The sequence below is a fragment of the Prionailurus bengalensis genome, chromosome A3 (assembly GCF_016509475.1).
Source record: "Prionailurus bengalensis isolate Pbe53 chromosome A3, Fcat_Pben_1.1_paternal_pri, whole genome shotgun sequence".
Taxonomy (NCBI): Eukaryota; Metazoa; Chordata; class Mammalia; order Carnivora; family Felidae; genus Prionailurus; species Prionailurus bengalensis.
In genome coordinates this window covers 79,332,379-79,350,419 of record NC_057354.1, presented here as the reverse complement: position 1 = coordinate 79,350,419, position 18,041 = coordinate 79,332,379, and the positions used below count along the sequence as shown (strand labels likewise).

Genomic DNA, 18,041 nt, shown 5'->3' with positions numbered 1-18,041 from the left:
AGTGCTGAGCCCGATGCGGTGCTTGAACCCACAAACCTCGAAATCATGACCTGAGCCGAAATTAAGAGTCAGAAGCTTAACTAACTAGGCCACCCAGGCACCCCTTCTGCTTTTTCTCTCTCTCATGGCCTCTTACACATTTAACAATGTTTACTGCAGCAGTTTGGATGATTTAATGGCCTATACTATCTTATTCCACATATGGACAGCAGATTTTAAACTACTGGAATCAAGAATAGTGTAAACTCAGGACTCGCCTGAAGCAACAGGATGTTTTGTTGGTGACGGTAGGGTTTTTTTCTAGCAATCTTACAAAGCAGCTGTCAGTTCGGGAGCCTGGGTGGTTCAGTGGGTTAACTGTCCAACTTCAGCTCAGGTCATGATCTCACGGTCCATGAGTTCAAGCCCCGTGTCAGGCTCTGTGCTGACAGCTCAGAGCCTGGAGCCTGCCTCAGATCCCATGTCTCCCTCTCTCTCTATTCCTCCCCACTCATGCTCTAACTCTCTCTTAAAAATAAATAAATGTTAAAAAAAAAAAAAAAACCCAAAGCAGCTGTCAGTACAATAAAGGTTTGAGGACTGAGTTCAACAGGGATTATGTAGTAGGAGATTCTAGTCCTTGTTATTGGAAGTTTCCATGATGATAACAGTAATGTCATTTGGTCATGAATGCCTGTGATGACAGCATCAAAAACATGCTATCCCCAAAGTTCCCCTTAAATATGACTTGCCTAACAGACATCTGCACAAACACAAATAACTTTATTCACATGTTAGAACAGTGTTTGAGTAGATAGTGTTTTAAGGACACTTAATACAATACATTTCTTGAACTCAGATTCGAGTTAAAAAAAAACTATATTCAAGCTCTGGGTATTTTACTTAAAAATTTTGCATGTAGCCCACTTGTTTCTGCACAAAGGTAAAATACTATCTGTATTTGCTTAATTCCCCATACTTTGCCATTTCATCATGATCTTGTACCCCCAGTCATTTCATTGTTCATCTAAGTTTACATTTCATTTACCCACACTTTTCTGAGCTAATTTTCTCTCTTTATGTTCTAAAGGGTAGCTTTGAGGTTTCGGGTATTCCTTCCCAAGGTCCACAACAATTACCTCCCTAGAAAATGTCACTCCTTTTAAAGGTCTTCTGTGGTTTTCAACAGCTGATTGACTTCTGGTGACAGGTATGGGTGGTTTTTGCAAATCATCATCCTGCAAGAGAATGGGGCAACAGTCAAATGCTTAATTTACGAAAGCAACAAGCCCTTCTTTAAAACACCTAAGTTTAGGGGCGCCTGGGTGGCGCAGTCGGTTAAGTGTCCGACTTCAGCCAGGTCACGATCTCGTGGTTCGTGAGTTTGAGCCCCGCATCGGGCTCTGGGCTGATGGCTCAGAGTCTGGAGCCTGTTTCCGATTCTGTGTCTCCCTCTCTCTCTGCCCCTCCCCTGTTCATGATCTGTCTCTCTCTGTCCCAAAAATAAAAATAAAATAAAAAACGTTGAAAAAAAAATTAAAAAAAAAAAACACCTAAGTTTATATTTTTAATTTAATTTATATTTTAAATTAAATATAGAAGCATTGTTCGTGAGAAACAGAAGAAGTGTTTCTAAGTGATACAGGAAAGCAGCGGTAATCCATCATGATCTCATTTTCGTATTTCTATGGTTACAAAGGAGCCCCCTGCACTGTCATTCTGCCTCTGGGCTTAGGCCTTGTGTAAGGGAAGATGTGAACTGTCCCTATCAGGGAGCCCCAACAGGGAGCTCGAGAAGGTGCAGGGGTGATTGTATGCTGTTGTATAAGGAGCCTGGAACCAAAACGGGGGCATGGGGCCTGGTCCTGAGCTTGGCTATGGGGGAAGAATGACCTTGAGCAATTCATCTCATTTTCTCAAGGGCTGGATCCCTAGATGATCTCCAAGGACTCCTCCAGCTCTGAGATCTTAGGATTCTGGGGAAAGCACAATGAAGGGGAACTATTAGGAACAACACAAATGTAAGAGTAAAGAATGGGAAAGTGTCTAGATTTGGCACGTATGACTGGTTTAATAACACAGACTGATGAGCTAAGAAGATGGTTTGGATGACTGCAGACACGATGCTCCTTTCAGGTAAAAACTTAAGTTGCAGGCAAAGCCATATCATTGGACCCAGCCAAGTCATTTACCACCTTTTCAATTAAACAAATTCTAAACGGCCCCTTGAGAGTAGAAAAGTCCGTCACCTCTTGACCATTTCCTTCAGCATTCTTAGGTTCTTGCTTCTCTCTTACTATGTCCTCCCCCTCTTCTTCCATGTTTTCTTTCTCTTCTAAGGGTGTGATCAATGCTTCTTTACTCCGTCTCTGGACAAGAATGCCAGGCCTCACGGGTGCGTCCAAGTCTATGATTTGTGTCAGGAGAGTCCTAGATAATCAATCAGCAGGATTTTTAGAAATTCAGGCGTGTTAGCCACCATTGCTATACCCCAAAATGACTTTCTACAACATTCTACAATACAGACTTACTTTTCTTGGTCTCTTGAAATGTTCGCCTCCACATTAGCAGCTAAACAACCTTCACCTCCATTACCATCTGCACAAGGGCGTTTTTCTGTCTGTACATCTTTCTTGCTTTGGAAACTGAAAATGAATAAGCAAAAAAATTCAGAAAAAGGAGAATGGCCTCGAATTGAATGCTTGGCATAGAACATCACTTTTAAACAGGAAATTAGATTTCCTAAAATTCCTAAATGGACAAAGTAGGTAGCTATGGCGTTACTGGCTCTATCATAAATTGACTTAGATAATTTCTAGATACATTTGCTAGCATGACTTGAAATCTGATCCCAATTTATCAGCATGGATTTATACCATTTATATAAAAAAACCACCAATAAAAGGAGGATGCAAATGAAGCAAATTAGAAGGAGGATGAAGAAAGTGATTGCGGTGATTTCAAAGGCCAGAGGATTAGCCAGAAGACTCATCTACTCCCACAGTCACAGATCATGCAATATTCTTTTCCAGCTTAGTTTGAATGTAGTTCTCTTGTTCTTTACGTTTTCTAGAAACAGAAGAACACAAGGCTATTTTCATTGTTGTCCTTTTGATCCACTTCATAAAAGATGCTCTGCTTGTTTCAATGAAGTTGACTCACACTGGCTAATTTCTCTCCATAAATATGGTGGGGGCTCAGGTGGTTGGAGGGGAGACTGAGCTGGGACACGTGGGATCGGCTCAGCTCACCTCCCCTCACCCCAAAAACTATCAAGAATCCAGAGGAGAGGAATTGGAGCAGCTGGAGCCAAGCCCAGCTCCCCATTCTTTTCTCTTCAGTGACATCATAGAATCATGGAACCGTTCAGTTAGCAGGACCAGAGTGCCAGCCCAACCCTGCCCATCACCAGAGTCAGGAGAACTACGAAACTCTCCTCTGGGCTGCTATCTGTCCTCTCCTCTCAGAGGGCTGAGGTGGAGGCCATGTGGCACCACCATGACTACTCTTTGCATAAGGATTTTCTTTCTGCTCTCTGAACACCAGCTTTCCTTTCTTAACCCGAGCCTGTTTCTCTTATGCTTCTTTCAGAGACAATGAATAATCAGTCCACTTCCTTCTTATAAAATCCCTCTGTAGAGTAATCTACTTACCTCCTAATGGGTGCTTTCCAGGCTAAATAGCCTATATCTTTCTAATCTCACATCCCTGGACCTACTTTCTGGACAAATAAGCAAACTGGCACCTCTAGTAGCTATGGCTGAGGAAGCAGGAGCAGAGCAAGATGATCAGAGTCATGATGATCCTGCCCCCAACCTCACTTCAGGTGAGTGAGTGATGCCCACAACGGAGCAGAGCTAGGGTTTTCTGAGAAGCAAAGGAAGGTACAAAGGAATATGGCAGGTACTGCCAACCACATCTAAAAGAGTCAGAAAATGAGCCCTTGGGGGTCTCTGGGCTGTAGTAACACTGGCTCTCCTTCAGAAGGGCGAGGACTACGGTTTTTTTTAATCACTGGATACTGCACCAAATCAGAATCTGCAAAGCCTACAAATGTTGAATGGATGGGTCTGTGCGGCAGGTGTGGTATGTATGTATGTGGTGTGTGTGTAAGTACAAGTAGAGCTTGTTGGAGGGTTCAGGCCAACCCTGATTTCTAGAACATGGGGACATCTAGGCCACTCCTGGCAGAGTCAGAATTCACAGATGCTTCCTGCAGCAAGGCTCCCAGATAAAGACTCAGAGCCCATATCACTCTCCTTCCTCTACACTGCTGCCAGACTGAAACTTTAAGAGCCCAAATCTTCCCATGTCTCATGTACACATAAAGGATTTTCCTGGGAGATGGGACTATTTTTGATCTACTGTTAGTTACACACATTTAGACTTATGTAAAAACCCATCAAACTGTATCCTTAAGACTAGTGTGCCTTGTGTCATCTACTGTGTGGATACCACATGGAATAGAAAGTAAAAAGGGGCCCCATTCCTACACTGGGCTTGAATGTATGTGGTGCCATGAGCAGTGCTGGACCAGAGGGCACTGATGCTAGTTGGTCCTGCCTCCAAGACTTTGTACCAGATATAGTCTGAGACCAGAGACCTTTAGCAACAAGTTAGGGCTAGTAAGACTATCATAAACATTTTCCTTCATTGAATGTAACTTGGAAATCGATGTTAAATTTATATATATAGTTAACATAATTCTGAAAAGTGTAAGGTTATCCAACTTTGTCCATAAATCACATTTTTAAGTACACTGGACTAGAAGTTTCTGATGTCATGATACTCGAAGATGGATTCCAGAACCTAACCCAGGGCACCTTGCACATGGGTGTGTGCTCAAAAATTACACATGGTGGGGGGCGCCTGGGTGGCGCAGTCGGTTAAGTGTCCGACTTCAGCTCAGGTCACGATCTCGCGGTCCCGTGAGTTCGAGCCCCGCATCGGGCTCTGGGCTGATGGCTCAGAGCCTGGAGCCTGTTTCCGATTCTGTGTCTCCCTCTCTCTCTGCCCCTCCCCCGTTCATGCTCTGTCTCTCTCTGTCCCAAAAATAAATAAACGTTGAAAAAAAAATTTAAAAAAAAATTACACATGGTGGGAAATTACTACCAATTCTACAGAAATTTAAAAATATTCTAAGAGAGTATTATGAAAATTGTATGCTGACAAATTGAATAATCCAGATGAAATGGAAAAATTCCTAGAAAAACAATCAGACAGAATTGTGAAGATATAGAAAATCTGAATAGAAATATAATAATGAGACTGAATCAATAATCAAAACCTTTGAACAAAGAAAAGCCCTGAACCAGATGGCTTCACTGGAGAATTCTATTAAACATTTAAAGATGAACTAACCAATCTCTTTCAAACTCTTCCAAACAATTGAAGAAAAGGGAATACTACCTAACTCATTGCATGAGGCCAGCATTATCCTGATACCAAAGCCAAAGACAATACAAGAAAAGAAACATAAAGACTGATCTCCCTTATGAACACTGAAGCAGAAATCCTCAATAAAGTACTAGCAAACTGAATTTAGCAGCATATTGAAAGGATTATGCCACAACATAGTGGAATTTATTCCTGGAATGCAAGGATGGCTTAACAGAAAAATCAACGTAATATACCACATTAACAGAATGAAGGGGAGAAAAATACATGATCATCTCAATTGATTCAGGAAAGGCATCTGATATAATTTAACATCCTTTTCATGATGAAAAACACTAAAAAAATTAGGAATAGAGCCTACTGCAACATAATAGAGCCCATATATAGGAACCCCTATATATAGGAACCCATATATAGGAACAGCTAACATCATACTCAGTGGTGAGAAAGTATTTGCAAATCACATATCTGATAATGGATTAATATCCACAATAAATAAAGAACTCCTACAACTCAACAATAACAAAAAAACCCAATTCAAAAATGGGTAAAGGACTTGAATAGACATTTCTCCAAAGAAGATATGCAAATGGACAATAAGCACATGAAAAGATGCTCAACATCACTAATCATTAAGGAACAAATCAAAATTGCAATGAAATAACCACTACACCGATTAGTAAAGCTATTACTTAAAAAAAAGAAAAGAAAAAAAATAACAAGTGTTAGTAAGAATGTGAAGTTGGAACCCTTGTGAATTGTTGGTGGGAATGTGAAAGGTACAGTCACCATGGGAAAAATATGGCACTTCCTCAGAAAATTAAATATAGAGTTCCATATGATCCAGCAACTTCACTTCTGGGTATATTCACGAGAGAAGGAAAGCAGGGACTGGAACAGATATATTTGTACACCCATGTTCACAGCACCATTATTCATAATAGCCAAGCAAGGGCAGCGGGGGGGGGGGGGGGGGCGGGCAGAGAGAGAGAGAGAGAGAGAGAGAGAAAAAGAATCCCAAGCAGGCTCCACATCATCGGCACAGAGCCCAACTTGGGGCTTGAACTCACAAACCATGAAATCATGACTTGAGCCAAAACCCATTGAGCCTCCCAGGTGCCCCCCACCCCGGGAGACTTTTTGACCTTGTGATTCCAACCCAGGGAAGAAGTAAGAGGACATTCCATCTCACCTCAGAAGAGCAAGTTTCCCCCAGGGTGTGTACAGACCAAGCCTTTTGCACATTACATTGGTCCCACCCCTGTGACAACCCAGCACCCTTAACAAGAAGTGGGAACCATTATCAAGAGGCAAATAGGGAACTTCCTTTGGTGTTTTATTTTGGAAGCTTGAGCTTGAAAGGATGAGAGCACTATCTCTTTCTGGGGATGCTGCTGTGGGAGGTGAAGCCAAGCCCACCTCTGCTGTCTGTCTAACTGGAACATGAGTGGTTTTTCAATTGATTTTGTTCAGCCAGTAAGCTTTTTGCTTTTATCTCTTTTAAAAGACATAATTTGCTCTAATCATTTGTACGGTTATTGTTATTTACATATTTTATTTTAATCTGTTTTAGTTTTTACTTGCTTTCCTCAACCTCTGTACTCATAGCCTTTGATCTAAACATTTTCTGATAAAACATTAGAAATTTTCTAGGGCAGAGCTTCTCTATCTGTAGCAAAGAAGCAGGTTTCAATTTTTTTTCTTCCAATCCACTGAGGACCAATACTTGCGCAAAACAGAATTATTAGAGTGATCATATGTTTGGATGTTACAGCAATGTAAAATAGTTATTAAAAGTTTCTAGGTATTTACTTTCAATTTCTGTATTGTGTTGCAGACCAGTGGCAATTTAATGACAAATACCTACCCAGAGATTACACCTGGATTAACACTGATTGAACAACCATTTGTTTAAAAATTTTTTTTTCAGTGTTTATTTATTTTTGACAGACAAAGACAGAGTGCGGCAGGGAAGGTGTAGAGAGAGACGGAGACACAGAGTCCGAGGCAGGCTCCAGGCTCTGAGCTGTCAGCACAGAGCCCAACGCGGGGCTCGAACTCACGGAGAGCGAGCTCATGACCTGAGCCAAAATCAGACACTTAACTGAGTGAGCGACCCAGGCATCCCAGTAACTGTTTTAAATAACATTTGTGTTGGGGCACCTGGGTGGTTCAGTCAGTGAAGAGGCCAGCTTCAGCTCAGGTCATGATCTTGTAGTTCATGAGTTTGAGCCCTACGTCAGGCTCTGTGCTGACAGCTCAGAGCCTGGAGCCTGCTTCATATTCTGTGTCTCCCTCTCCCTCTGCTTCTTGCCTGCTCATGCTGTCTCTGTCTCTCAAAAATAAATAAACATTAATAAATAAATAAATAAATAAATAAATAAATAAATAAATTTGTGTTTTTTGCAGAAAATTTGGAAAATGCCAAAAAAAAAAAAAAAAAGGAAAATAAAATCTGATGTAATTCCAACATCTAGAAGTAAAAACTATTGAAATATACTGGCATTTTGTATGACATATACTGACAGTTGTACAGCCCCCTTCAGTATAATTTTAGAATATTTTTATCATCCCCAAACGAAGTCCCTTACCCATTAACAGTCAGACCCCAGTCTCTGGCAACCACTAACTATTGCCTTTTTTTTTCTTTTTAAGATTTTATTTAAAAAAAAATTTTTTTTAACATTTATTTATTTTTGAGACAGAGAGAGACACAGTATGAACGGGGGAGGGGCAGAGAGAGAGGGAGTCACAGAATCGGAAGCAGGCTCCAGGCTCTGAGCCATCAGCCCAGAGCCCGACGCGGGGCTCAAACTCACGGACCGCGAGATCGTGACCTGGGCTGAAGTCGGACGCTTAACCGACTGAGCCACCCAGGCGCCCCTAAGATTTTATTTTTAAGTAATCTCTACACCCAACATGGGGCTCAAATTCACAACCCCGAGATCAAGACTCTCATGCTCCACCGACTGAGCCAGCACATGGCCCCCTGATCTATTTTGTTTCTATTGATTTGCCTATTCTCAATATTCAAAATAAATGGAATCATACAATATGTGGCCTTTTATGTCTGGCCTCTTTCAGCTTAGCATAATGTTTTCAAGATTCATCCATGTTGTAGCATTAACAGTACACCATTCCTTTTCATTGCCAAATAATGTATTTTATGAATATATCAAATTTTGTTTTATCCATTATCAGTTGATAAACATTTGGATTGTTTCTACTGTAGCTATTGTGAATAATGCTGCTCTGAACATTCATGTGTATGTTTTTACAGAGACATAAGTTTTCATTTCTTTTGGATATATATGAAAGTATATATGTACGACTCAGGATTACTGAGTCATATGGTTAAGTCTATGTTTAACATTTTGAGGAAACACATGTGTATTTTTATAACTTAAAAAAATTAGAATCACTATATATGTACTTTGTTAAACTTACCATTTTTATTATAAACATTTCCCCAATGTCTTCTGATAATCTTCAAAAAGATGATTTTTTTCTTAGGGGCACCCGGGTGGCTCAGTCGGTTAGTGTCTGACTTCTGATTTCTGCTCAGGTCAGAATCTCACAGGTTCATGAGTTCCAGCCCTGCAAAGGGCTCTGCGCTAACAGTGCACAGCCTGCTTGAGATTCTCTCTCTCTCCTTCTCTCTCTGCTCCTCCCCCACTTGCACTCGCTCCCTCTCTCTCAAAATAAATAAATAAACTAACAAAATTTTTTTAAAAGATGATTTTTTTAAATACATACACATTTCCCCAATTTATAAAAGCGTTACAATTATTTTCGTATTACTGGACATCTTACTGCCTTTATAAATAGCATCGATGGTCATATTTATACATAAATATGTAGATTAAACTCTGATATTAAAATACTAATTTTTTATTTGCAAAAGTTTATTGGCTTCTGGCTCTTTATATCTCATCCATTTGTTTCACTGTTTTTGGGCTCCAAATATCTTTTGTTTTGATTTATTACTTTTAACTTCTATTTATTCCCTTTTTTTTTTATACCTTATTTCTAATTTCTTGGCTTTACTCTTCTATTAATCTTAGTTGAGGCAAAAGCAATTTCTGCTTTAGGTTTATAAAACTGTTAAAAAACCACTTTGATTTTGGGGGGTGGGTGTGCTCAGCCAGTTAAGCGCCCAGCTCTTGATTTTGGCTCAGGTCACGATCTCACAGTGAACCCCACACTGGGCTCTGTGCTGTCAGCACAGAGACAGCACAGAGCCTGCTTGGGATTCTCCCTCTTCCTCTCTCTCTGCTCCTCCCCTTGCTTGCACTCTTTCTCAAAATAAATGGATGAACATTAAAAAAAAAAAAAGCTTTGATTTTTTAAAACAATTTGTCTTATTAACTTGTAAAAGGGGAATCATAATCATCTGAAGAGCCCAACAGTCTTGTTTCTTTGTTTGTTTCCTTTGGGGAGGCGAAAATGTCAGAACAAAACATACCTTGGTGATGTGACTTAAATTTTAAGAAACATGTTTTGGGGCGCCTGGGTGGTGCAGTCAGTTAAGTGTCAGACTCTTGATTTTGGCTCAGGTCATGACCTCTTGGTCATGAGATGGAGCCCTGTTGAGCGTGGAGCCTGCTTGAAAATCTCTCTCTTCCTCTGTCCCTTTCCCTCACTCATGTGGGCTCTCTTTCTGAAAAGAAAAAAAGAAAGAAACATCTTTCAGAAAAAAAGAACTATTTCTTATAAAAGCATTTTTCCCCTGATTTTAAGCAATTGTCTTAGGCCTAGAAGTTAAAGTTTCTCTTGCAGATGTCAAGTCATTCTGATCACAAGAGCCTTTACTACTCTGTTTGAATGAAAAGAAACCCCAGAATCACAACTCTGTCATTTGAGCAATTTAATTTTAGTAGGAACTTACTTAAATTTGATTAATAACTTTTAATTTTTCTGTTACCTTTTCAACCTCAAAGCACAAATGTTCACAGCACATCATCGATAAGCCAATGCTCAGAGAGATGTTCTCCTCTCTGTATAAAATTCTGGTCGGTATTGGGCAAAAACACATACTAGTTTCAGTAGCCTTCTTAAAGAACATTTTTAGAGGGGCACCTGGGTGGCTCAGTTGCTTAAGTGTCCAACTTCAGCTCAGGTCATGATCTCATGGTCCATGAGTTTGAGCCCTGTGTCGGGCTCTGTGCTGACAGCTCAGAGCCTGGAGCCTGCTTCAGATTCTGTGTCTCCCTCTCTCTGTCTGCCCCTCTCCCACTTGCGCTCTCTTTCTCTCTCTCTCAAAAATAAATAAAACATTTTTAAAAATAAAGAATATTTTTAGATTTGCAGAAAATTTGAGAAGATAGTACAGAGAGTTCTCATATACCTCACACCCAGTTGATAATTAACACATTACCTTAGTATGGTACATTGGTTATTATTAATGAAGCAGTATCAATACATTATTATGAACTAAAGTCCATAGTTAATTCAGATTTCCTTAGTTTTTCATACTTTTTATCTAATGTCTTTTTCTAGTCCAAGATTCTATGCAGGATATTTCATTACAATCAGTTGTCTTGTTTCCTTTGATTCTTCTTGGCTATGAGTTTCTCAGACTTTTGATGACCTAAACAGTTTTTAGGAGCACTAATCAGGTATGCTGTATATCCTGTAGGATGACCCACTACTGGAATTTGAGAGACACATTTTTTTTTATTCCACATTTTCTTTAAAGTAAAGGAACACACATATTTAAAATTTTTAATTCCATATCTTCTACCTTTCCACTATTGATTTACTCAAACGTTTTAAACCATCTTCCTCCTCTTTTTCTTCACCTATGTTTTTCCTTTATTTATAGTGATGTTTGGTAATGTTTGATAAACAGCACAGTCAGTCTACAGTGGTAGCTATAAGAAGAAAGCCCACCCTACAAACAAGGGGTTAATAGCATCCCTATCTTATACATTCCAACCCATCTCTATACCCTGTCATTCTACCCCTAGTCTTTAAAGCACAGCTTTCTGAAACCTCACTCTGGGGGAATGGGAAGCCTCCACTTTGTACAGACCCCAAAACAGATTCACCCTCAAATCCTAGATCTCTAATCTAAAAATGGGAGAAGTTTCATGGTTTAAAATTCATGGTCTTCGAAAGACTGAATCATTGGATCTGGGGCAAACTAGGACAGTATGACCTTTGCTAAAATGCCCTTAGGCTTATTTTGTGGAGATCAAGTTGGTGTTGGACTTTGTGATGGTTTTACTTTTTTGATACCCCTTCTATCTCCTTGAGTGTGAACGAGACCTAGTGAATCACTTCTAGCAAATGAAGTGTAGCAGAAGCGAGGACCTGTGAGCTCTGAGAGTAGGTGATAAAATGCATTATGACTTCCTCTTTGCCTCTTCTCTTGGATTGCCTGCTTTGGGGAAAGCCAGCTGCCATGTTGTGGGAACAGTGAAGCAGCCTATGGATGGGGCCATGTAATGAGGAACTGAATCTTCCTTCCAATCATTAGCAAGGGAAAAAGCTTCTTGCCAATATTCCTATGAGTAGCCTTAGAAACTGATCTTCCTTCAACTGAGCCTTCAGATTACTGTAGACCAACATCTTGACTGCAACCTCCAGAGAGACAGAATCACCAAGTTAAACCATTCCTGAAATCCTGACTCACAGAAACTATGAGATAATGTTTCTATTAAGCTGCTACATTTGGGATCATTTGTTATGCAGCAATAGCCTGTGTTGTTTATATTTTTTATTTCCTGTATGATGTTTTGATACCTTGAAAACCTTCCTGGCTGGGGAGACTACCTATCCTGAGGCTAGCCAATTCTTAGAGACAGCAAAGGACTCAGCTGGGAGCATGTCTTTCATTTGCAAGCTAACCAATCCAGAGCCATACCTCGCCTTGATCATCCCAGGGCCGGGCACTAAGCAACAAGAAACCATCCCTATAGCTTAGAGCCCATAGAAACTGTTCAGATTATGGGCGCCTGAGTGGCTCAGTTGGTTAAGTGTCTGACTCTTGATTTCAGCTTAGGTGATGATCTCATGGTTTCATGGGTTGGAGCCCTGCATCAGGTTCTGTGCTGACCATGCGAGGAGTCTGCTTAGGATTCTCAGTCTCTCTCTCTCTCTGCCCCCCTTCCCTGCCTGTGCTCTCTCTAAAAATAAATAACTACATATATATATATATATATATATATATATATATATATATAAGAAATTGTTCAGATTAGCCAATGCTAAGCTGTTTACTCTGCCCTGCCTTGTTTTTCCTACAGAAACTTTGGTAAAGTCTATGGCCTCAGCTCTCCCCTCACTCTTGTCCCTTTTGCCTCTTAAGGGACACTGGCGCTTTCCCGTGTGACCCTGCATGGTGTGCTCTGTCTCCTGAGTCTCCAGGACTTGTGAGTATAATAAACATTGTTTTCCTGAGCCTTTCCTGTCTTTTCTTCTGTAGCCACACCTGACTGACTTCACTTAATAGAACCCAGAACATAGCTTTGGTGATGGAATATGTGGAAGGAGGACCAACAAGACTCTGTAGCGAGTAGTGATCTGTCTCCAAGTGGATCTGTCCAGGTGGGTCCATTTTCTCTCTCAACATCACAAGATGATCCTTTCAATATGTGACTCACCATGGCTTTCATTTATTGTAAAGATCACTAAGGTACCTTTAAGAATTAGGGTTCTTATGAATGGGGGTTTATGTATTAAAGTTGGCTATGCTTTTCTTGGAGGTGCTCTTAATATGTTCAGAAAACCAAGACCTCTCTAGAACCTAAAAGAAAAAAGATGCCTGATGTACCTCCATCCCAAGAGTCTTACATCTCCTGAGGCCCAGAACTTAGGTCAAAGGAATGTGGCTAAGTTTTAGTTTTTTCACTCTTGGCAGAACTAAGAGCTAAGGACAACCTAATCTACCCTTAACACCTGCCCCTAAGGAATGCCCATGCCTTGCTATAGCATTCTTCCTGGGATCCCTAGCAGGACCCAGTACTGTGCAACCTGACCCTATCTCCTACTTAGTGTCAGGAAAGCACATCACCTCCAACTCTGGCCCAAGAGGGGCTGGACTCTAAGCCACTCACCCAGTGACTTAAATCTGCCTTCATGAAAATTACCCTTGAAAATTATCTGGCTGCCCCATTGGAAAGCCCAACCACTTGGCCCACAAAGTCCACAGGCCCCTATTTCCAGGAATCAGTTGCACATGCTCTACTTTGGACCAGTGCAGCCTCACACGGGCTAAGATAGATGGAAGGACTAAAGCTTTCATTTGTATTTTTTTTCTTTTTTGTTTTTTAGTTCTGGAGACATCTTTCATAGATACTTTCATAGGCAACTCAAGCAGCTGTGGACTTGGGCTTTGGCACACACAGTGGTCTGTGGGAAGCATTACTATAGTACCCAGGACTGTGGAAACCATGACATGAGGCATGCATTATGGACCTGAGACATCCACCCTCCTACCTGTTGGTTAAATTACTTGCTACCCCAGAGAAAACCGCACTCCCTCCCACAAAGAACCTTGTTCTTCATTAATACAGACCCAGGTGCCATATTGAGAGTTGGAGAAGAGACATGTTTGTTCTACACAGTGGTGTCCAATAAATCAGGGTGTTGTGGATACACTTTGTATCTGAAGCAATGCTTTCAAGTTATACCTGGGAGGGTCAGAGAGAGAAGGAGACACAGAATCGGAAGCAGGCTCCAGGCTCTGAGCCATCAGCCCAGAGCCTGACGTGGGGCTCGAACTCACGGACCGTGAGATTGTGACCTGAGCTGAAGTCGGACGCTTAACCGACTGAGCCACCCAGGCGCCCCGAAAATACATATTTTAAAAAGGTAAATAAGTTGCCCTTTATTCCAGCATCCAGAAATAGCCACTGCTAACAAAAGTATCCTTCCTACTTTCTTACACATATGCAACCAGAAGACAACAGTGCTTACCTGCCCAGAGGCTCACCCTCACCAGAGGGTGAGTTTGTCAACTACTGACTTTCTTACAGAGAAGTTGGTAGGAGAGGAACCCCTGCAAAAGAGAGGCTGCATGGTTCAGGCTCACGAGTGTGGTTCTGGGAATTATCTGGCTGTGAATCCCTGCTTTTCTACTGATTACCTGTGTGACCTTGGAGAAGTTACTTAACCTCTCTGTGTTTCACTGTCCTCACATCAAGGATGGAGATAATATCTGTACCCAAAGGATTGTTGTGAGATTTAAATGCACTAATATAGATGTGGTTGGAAAGGCATCTGGTACACGGAAAGTGGTCGACAATTTTGTTATTGCTATTGCTATTAAGAATTTAACCTAGTTTAATAGGGTAAAAGAAGATGGTAATTTCACAACACCTGCTGGTTCTCTGAGCAGCTGAGAGTGACAGGCTCATTGTCTGTGAAGGCTTTATTTCTTACCCACACATGGGCATCTTGGCGTGTGTGAGTGTGTGTGTGTGTGTGTGTGTGTGTGTGTGTGTGTGTGTGAAGATGTGCACTGGGAAGGATCAAAGATGGAGTGCTTTCTTTGAAAGGAGGAAGTAAAAGGTACATTTTAAGACAAGAAAGCAAGCCTAGCATCCCTGTAGAAGGGTTCTTTTTTTTCCTTTTCCTTGGCCTTTGGGAACCATCATATTTAGTATCCAATTTGAGGATCCTCCACCATATTGTAATTCCCTCTAGTTACCCCAAGCCTTCAGTAAACCCTTTACACAGAGCTGGTAGGGGACTTGGTCTGGACAGGAAAGGGTTTGGGTTCCTATCCTCCCTCCGTTCCCTGTTGCTTCTGTCGTGCTGGAGGGAGAGGCAGGGAAGCCAATACACCAAGAATAACATTTGCCAGCGTTTGAATTCTATTCCTTTAGTAAGTATTCAGATGATAAATACTCTCTCCCTTCTCTGTGTATTTCAAGAGAAATACATTGCTAAACGCTTCTTTCAGAAATTATATCCCTCCCTCTCTTTTCTCTCCTCCACTTTAACGTGGCCAGTCAGCAACTCTCATCCTCTCAAGTATAAAATTCCCCAAAAATGATTTCTTTAGAAAAATTTTTTTATTTTTATTTATTATTTTTTAGAGAGAGGGTGCGAGTTGGGGAGAGGGGCAGAGGTAGAGAGAGAGGGAATCTTAAGCAGACTCCAAACTCAGCACGGAGCCCGACTGGGGCTTGATCCTATGATCCTGGGATCATGACTTGAGCTGAAATCAAGAGTCAGACACTTGGGGCGCCTGGGTGGCTCAGTCAGTTAAGTGTGGGACTTCAGTTCAGGTCATGATCTCATGGTTCTGAGTTTGAGCCCTGCATCGGGCTCTGTGCTGACAGCGTAGAGCCCCCTTAGGGTCCTCTGTCTCTCTCTCTCTTTCTCTCTCTCTCTCTGTCCCTCTCCCACTTGTGCTCTTTCTTTCTCTCAAAAAGAAATAAACATTAAAAAAAAAAAAAAGTTGAACACTCAACCAAGCCACCCAGGCACCACCTCTACCCCTGATAATGATAATGATTTCTAATCTCTTTACCCTTATTATTTCCAAGGTTAGTTGTTTCTTAAATGGCATTTTGTTTGTCTTAAAATGCAAATAACCTCAGCTGAATTTTGAAAGCAAAGATTTGCATCCCCCACTTTTCTTACTGTGGTAGATTATGTATATGCACGCCACTCCTCCCACCAAGAGGGGAAGTCATTTCTCTTGCCCTTGAATCTGAGTCAACAAGTGACTTGCTTTGGCCAATAGAATATAACAGAAGAAATGCTGTGTCAATTCTGGCCTGGCCCTTTAGAGGCCTGTCAGCCTCTTCGTCCTCTCTCTTGGAACCCTGAAGCACCAGGGAAGAAGCCTTACCTTGCAGCTAGAGAGGCCCAGCTCCCACGAGGCACTGAACATGTGAATAAGGCCATCTTGGAAATTCCAGCCCAAGTAAGTGATCCTAGTTGTCTTAGTCTGTTTGGGATGCTTTAACAGAAATATCGTAGCTTATAAACAACAAACACTTATTTCTCATAGTTCTGGAAGTCCAAGATCATGGTGCTGGCAGATTTAATGGCTGGTGAAGGCCCTCTTCCTGGTTTAGAGACAGCTATCTTTTTGCTATGTCCTCATATGATAGAAGCAGGGAGAGAGAGCCCTCCTGGGCTTCTTTTATAAGGACACTAATCCTATTCATGAGGGCTCTGACCTTCTCATCTAATCACCCACAGGTCCCACCTCCTAATAGCATACCACAGGTGTTAGTATTTCAACATGAATTTTGGATGGCCACAAACAGACTACAGTACCAGCCTATGCCAAGTGGGACAAAACAACCACTTACCTGATTTAAGACAACCCATAGGGTCATAAAAGGTAATTACCAAACCCAGCTTCTTAACATATCAGAATTACAGGCTTTCTTCTATATCTGAATATATGCAAATCCCCTTTAAGATTTGCCTTTGGAGGGGCACCTGGGTGGCTCAGCTGGTTAAGTGACTCTTGATTTTGGCTCAGGTCATAACCTCAAATCTAGTCCCTCGTCAGGCTCCTCACTGAGTGTGAAACCTGCCTGGGATTCTTTCTCTCTCCCTTTCTCTCTGCCCCTCCCCTGCTCATGCTCTCTCTCTCTCAAAATAAATTAAAAAAAAAAAAAAAGAAAAGGAAAGAAGGGAACTCATGGTATTTGTTCAGATAAACAAAGGAAAGTATGACATTGAAGATTTGTAAATGGATCATGTTTGTTCACGAGGGTAATACACTAAGAATAATTTTTAAATTTTTAACCAAATATGTGAGAAGAGATTTTGTTTTGTTTTGATTTTTGTTTTGGCTTACAGATGGGCTGATTTCTTTATCTTTATAATTTATCACGTTCACAGTGGCTGTTTCTAGTGGGTGGGACTAACCCACCCACTAGAAATTCTGCTATACTTATTCTTTTCACTCTGACTTCTTCCTCAGTACCCCTTTTGCTATGGGCCCTTCAAGTTCACTGGATCATTGTCAGTAAGAGGGAGAGGACTCTTTAGAAGACTGACACCGATTTGCTTTTGGGCATGCATCCTCCAAAGATGTCTACAACTAAATATTGGCATTTTGACCAAGACAAGTCCTATCTGAGAAGGAATAATTTCTCACAGAGAATAAAAAGATGTTGTAAGTAACATTGCTCTATTCCAGCTGATTCTGTTTATTATGAACAAATGGGGCAAATTCAGTCACAACTTGCAGGGTATCCATAGTCAGACCAGGTAAGACACAGAATATTTCCTATAATTAACATATGCATAATAGTTTGACATTTGAATACACTGTCTTTTGTAGAATATTTGAGCTTTCAATGTTTAGGACTTTTAGTAAACATTATTTAAAGTAATGATGTCAGTTTTTCAATAATTGTTCCATATGTCATATTTCAGGATTGTCAGAAAAAAGAGGAAAAAGGTTGGGAAACAAACACTAGACACCTGTGTGACAAAAAGCAGGCTAGATCAGTTTGGAGATAGGATTCTACTAGGTAAACAATTAAAAAAATAATATATTCACACAGCTCAAAAATTTTTAAATATGAAAAGGTTTTATGGCAAAAACGTCTCCCGACCTGCCCTGCCCTACCTCTCCCCAGACCACTGATATTAGTTTTTTTGTGTTTTCTTACAGAAAGTCTTTATTCATATAAGCAACACAGATATATATCCTTACTTTGGTATTCCTTTTTAAAAAACTT

The 18,041-nt window shown here is 40.9% G+C and overlaps 1 protein-coding gene and 1 long non-coding RNA gene across 2 annotated transcripts; one reads left to right on the top strand and one right to left on the bottom strand.

Annotated features, from left to right (window-relative positions):
• Positions 1-741: 741 nt before the first annotated feature.
• CA3H2orf74 (chromosome A3 C2orf74 homolog) lies at positions 742-3,295 on the bottom strand. The gene is made up of 5 exons (XM_043553284.1): positions 3,142-3,295; positions 2,856-3,048; positions 2,511-2,624; positions 2,229-2,409; positions 742-1,217 (listed from the first exon to the last, which is right to left on the bottom strand). Exons 2-5 carry the CDS (start codon positions 2,969-2,971, stop codon positions 1,020-1,022), a joined length of 609 nt encoding a protein of 202 aa, XP_043409219.1. The 5' UTR covers positions 2,972-3,048; positions 3,142-3,295; the 3' UTR covers positions 742-1,019.
• A 66-nt stretch (positions 3,296-3,361) lies between these two features.
• Positions 3,362-17,480, top strand: LOC122466983. Its single transcript, XR_006292805.1, has 3 exons — positions 3,362-3,805; positions 12,806-12,927; positions 17,276-17,480. It is a non-coding gene; the product is annotated as an uncharacterized LOC122466983 (long non-coding RNA).
• The last annotated feature ends 561 nt before the right edge of the window (positions 17,481-18,041 follow it).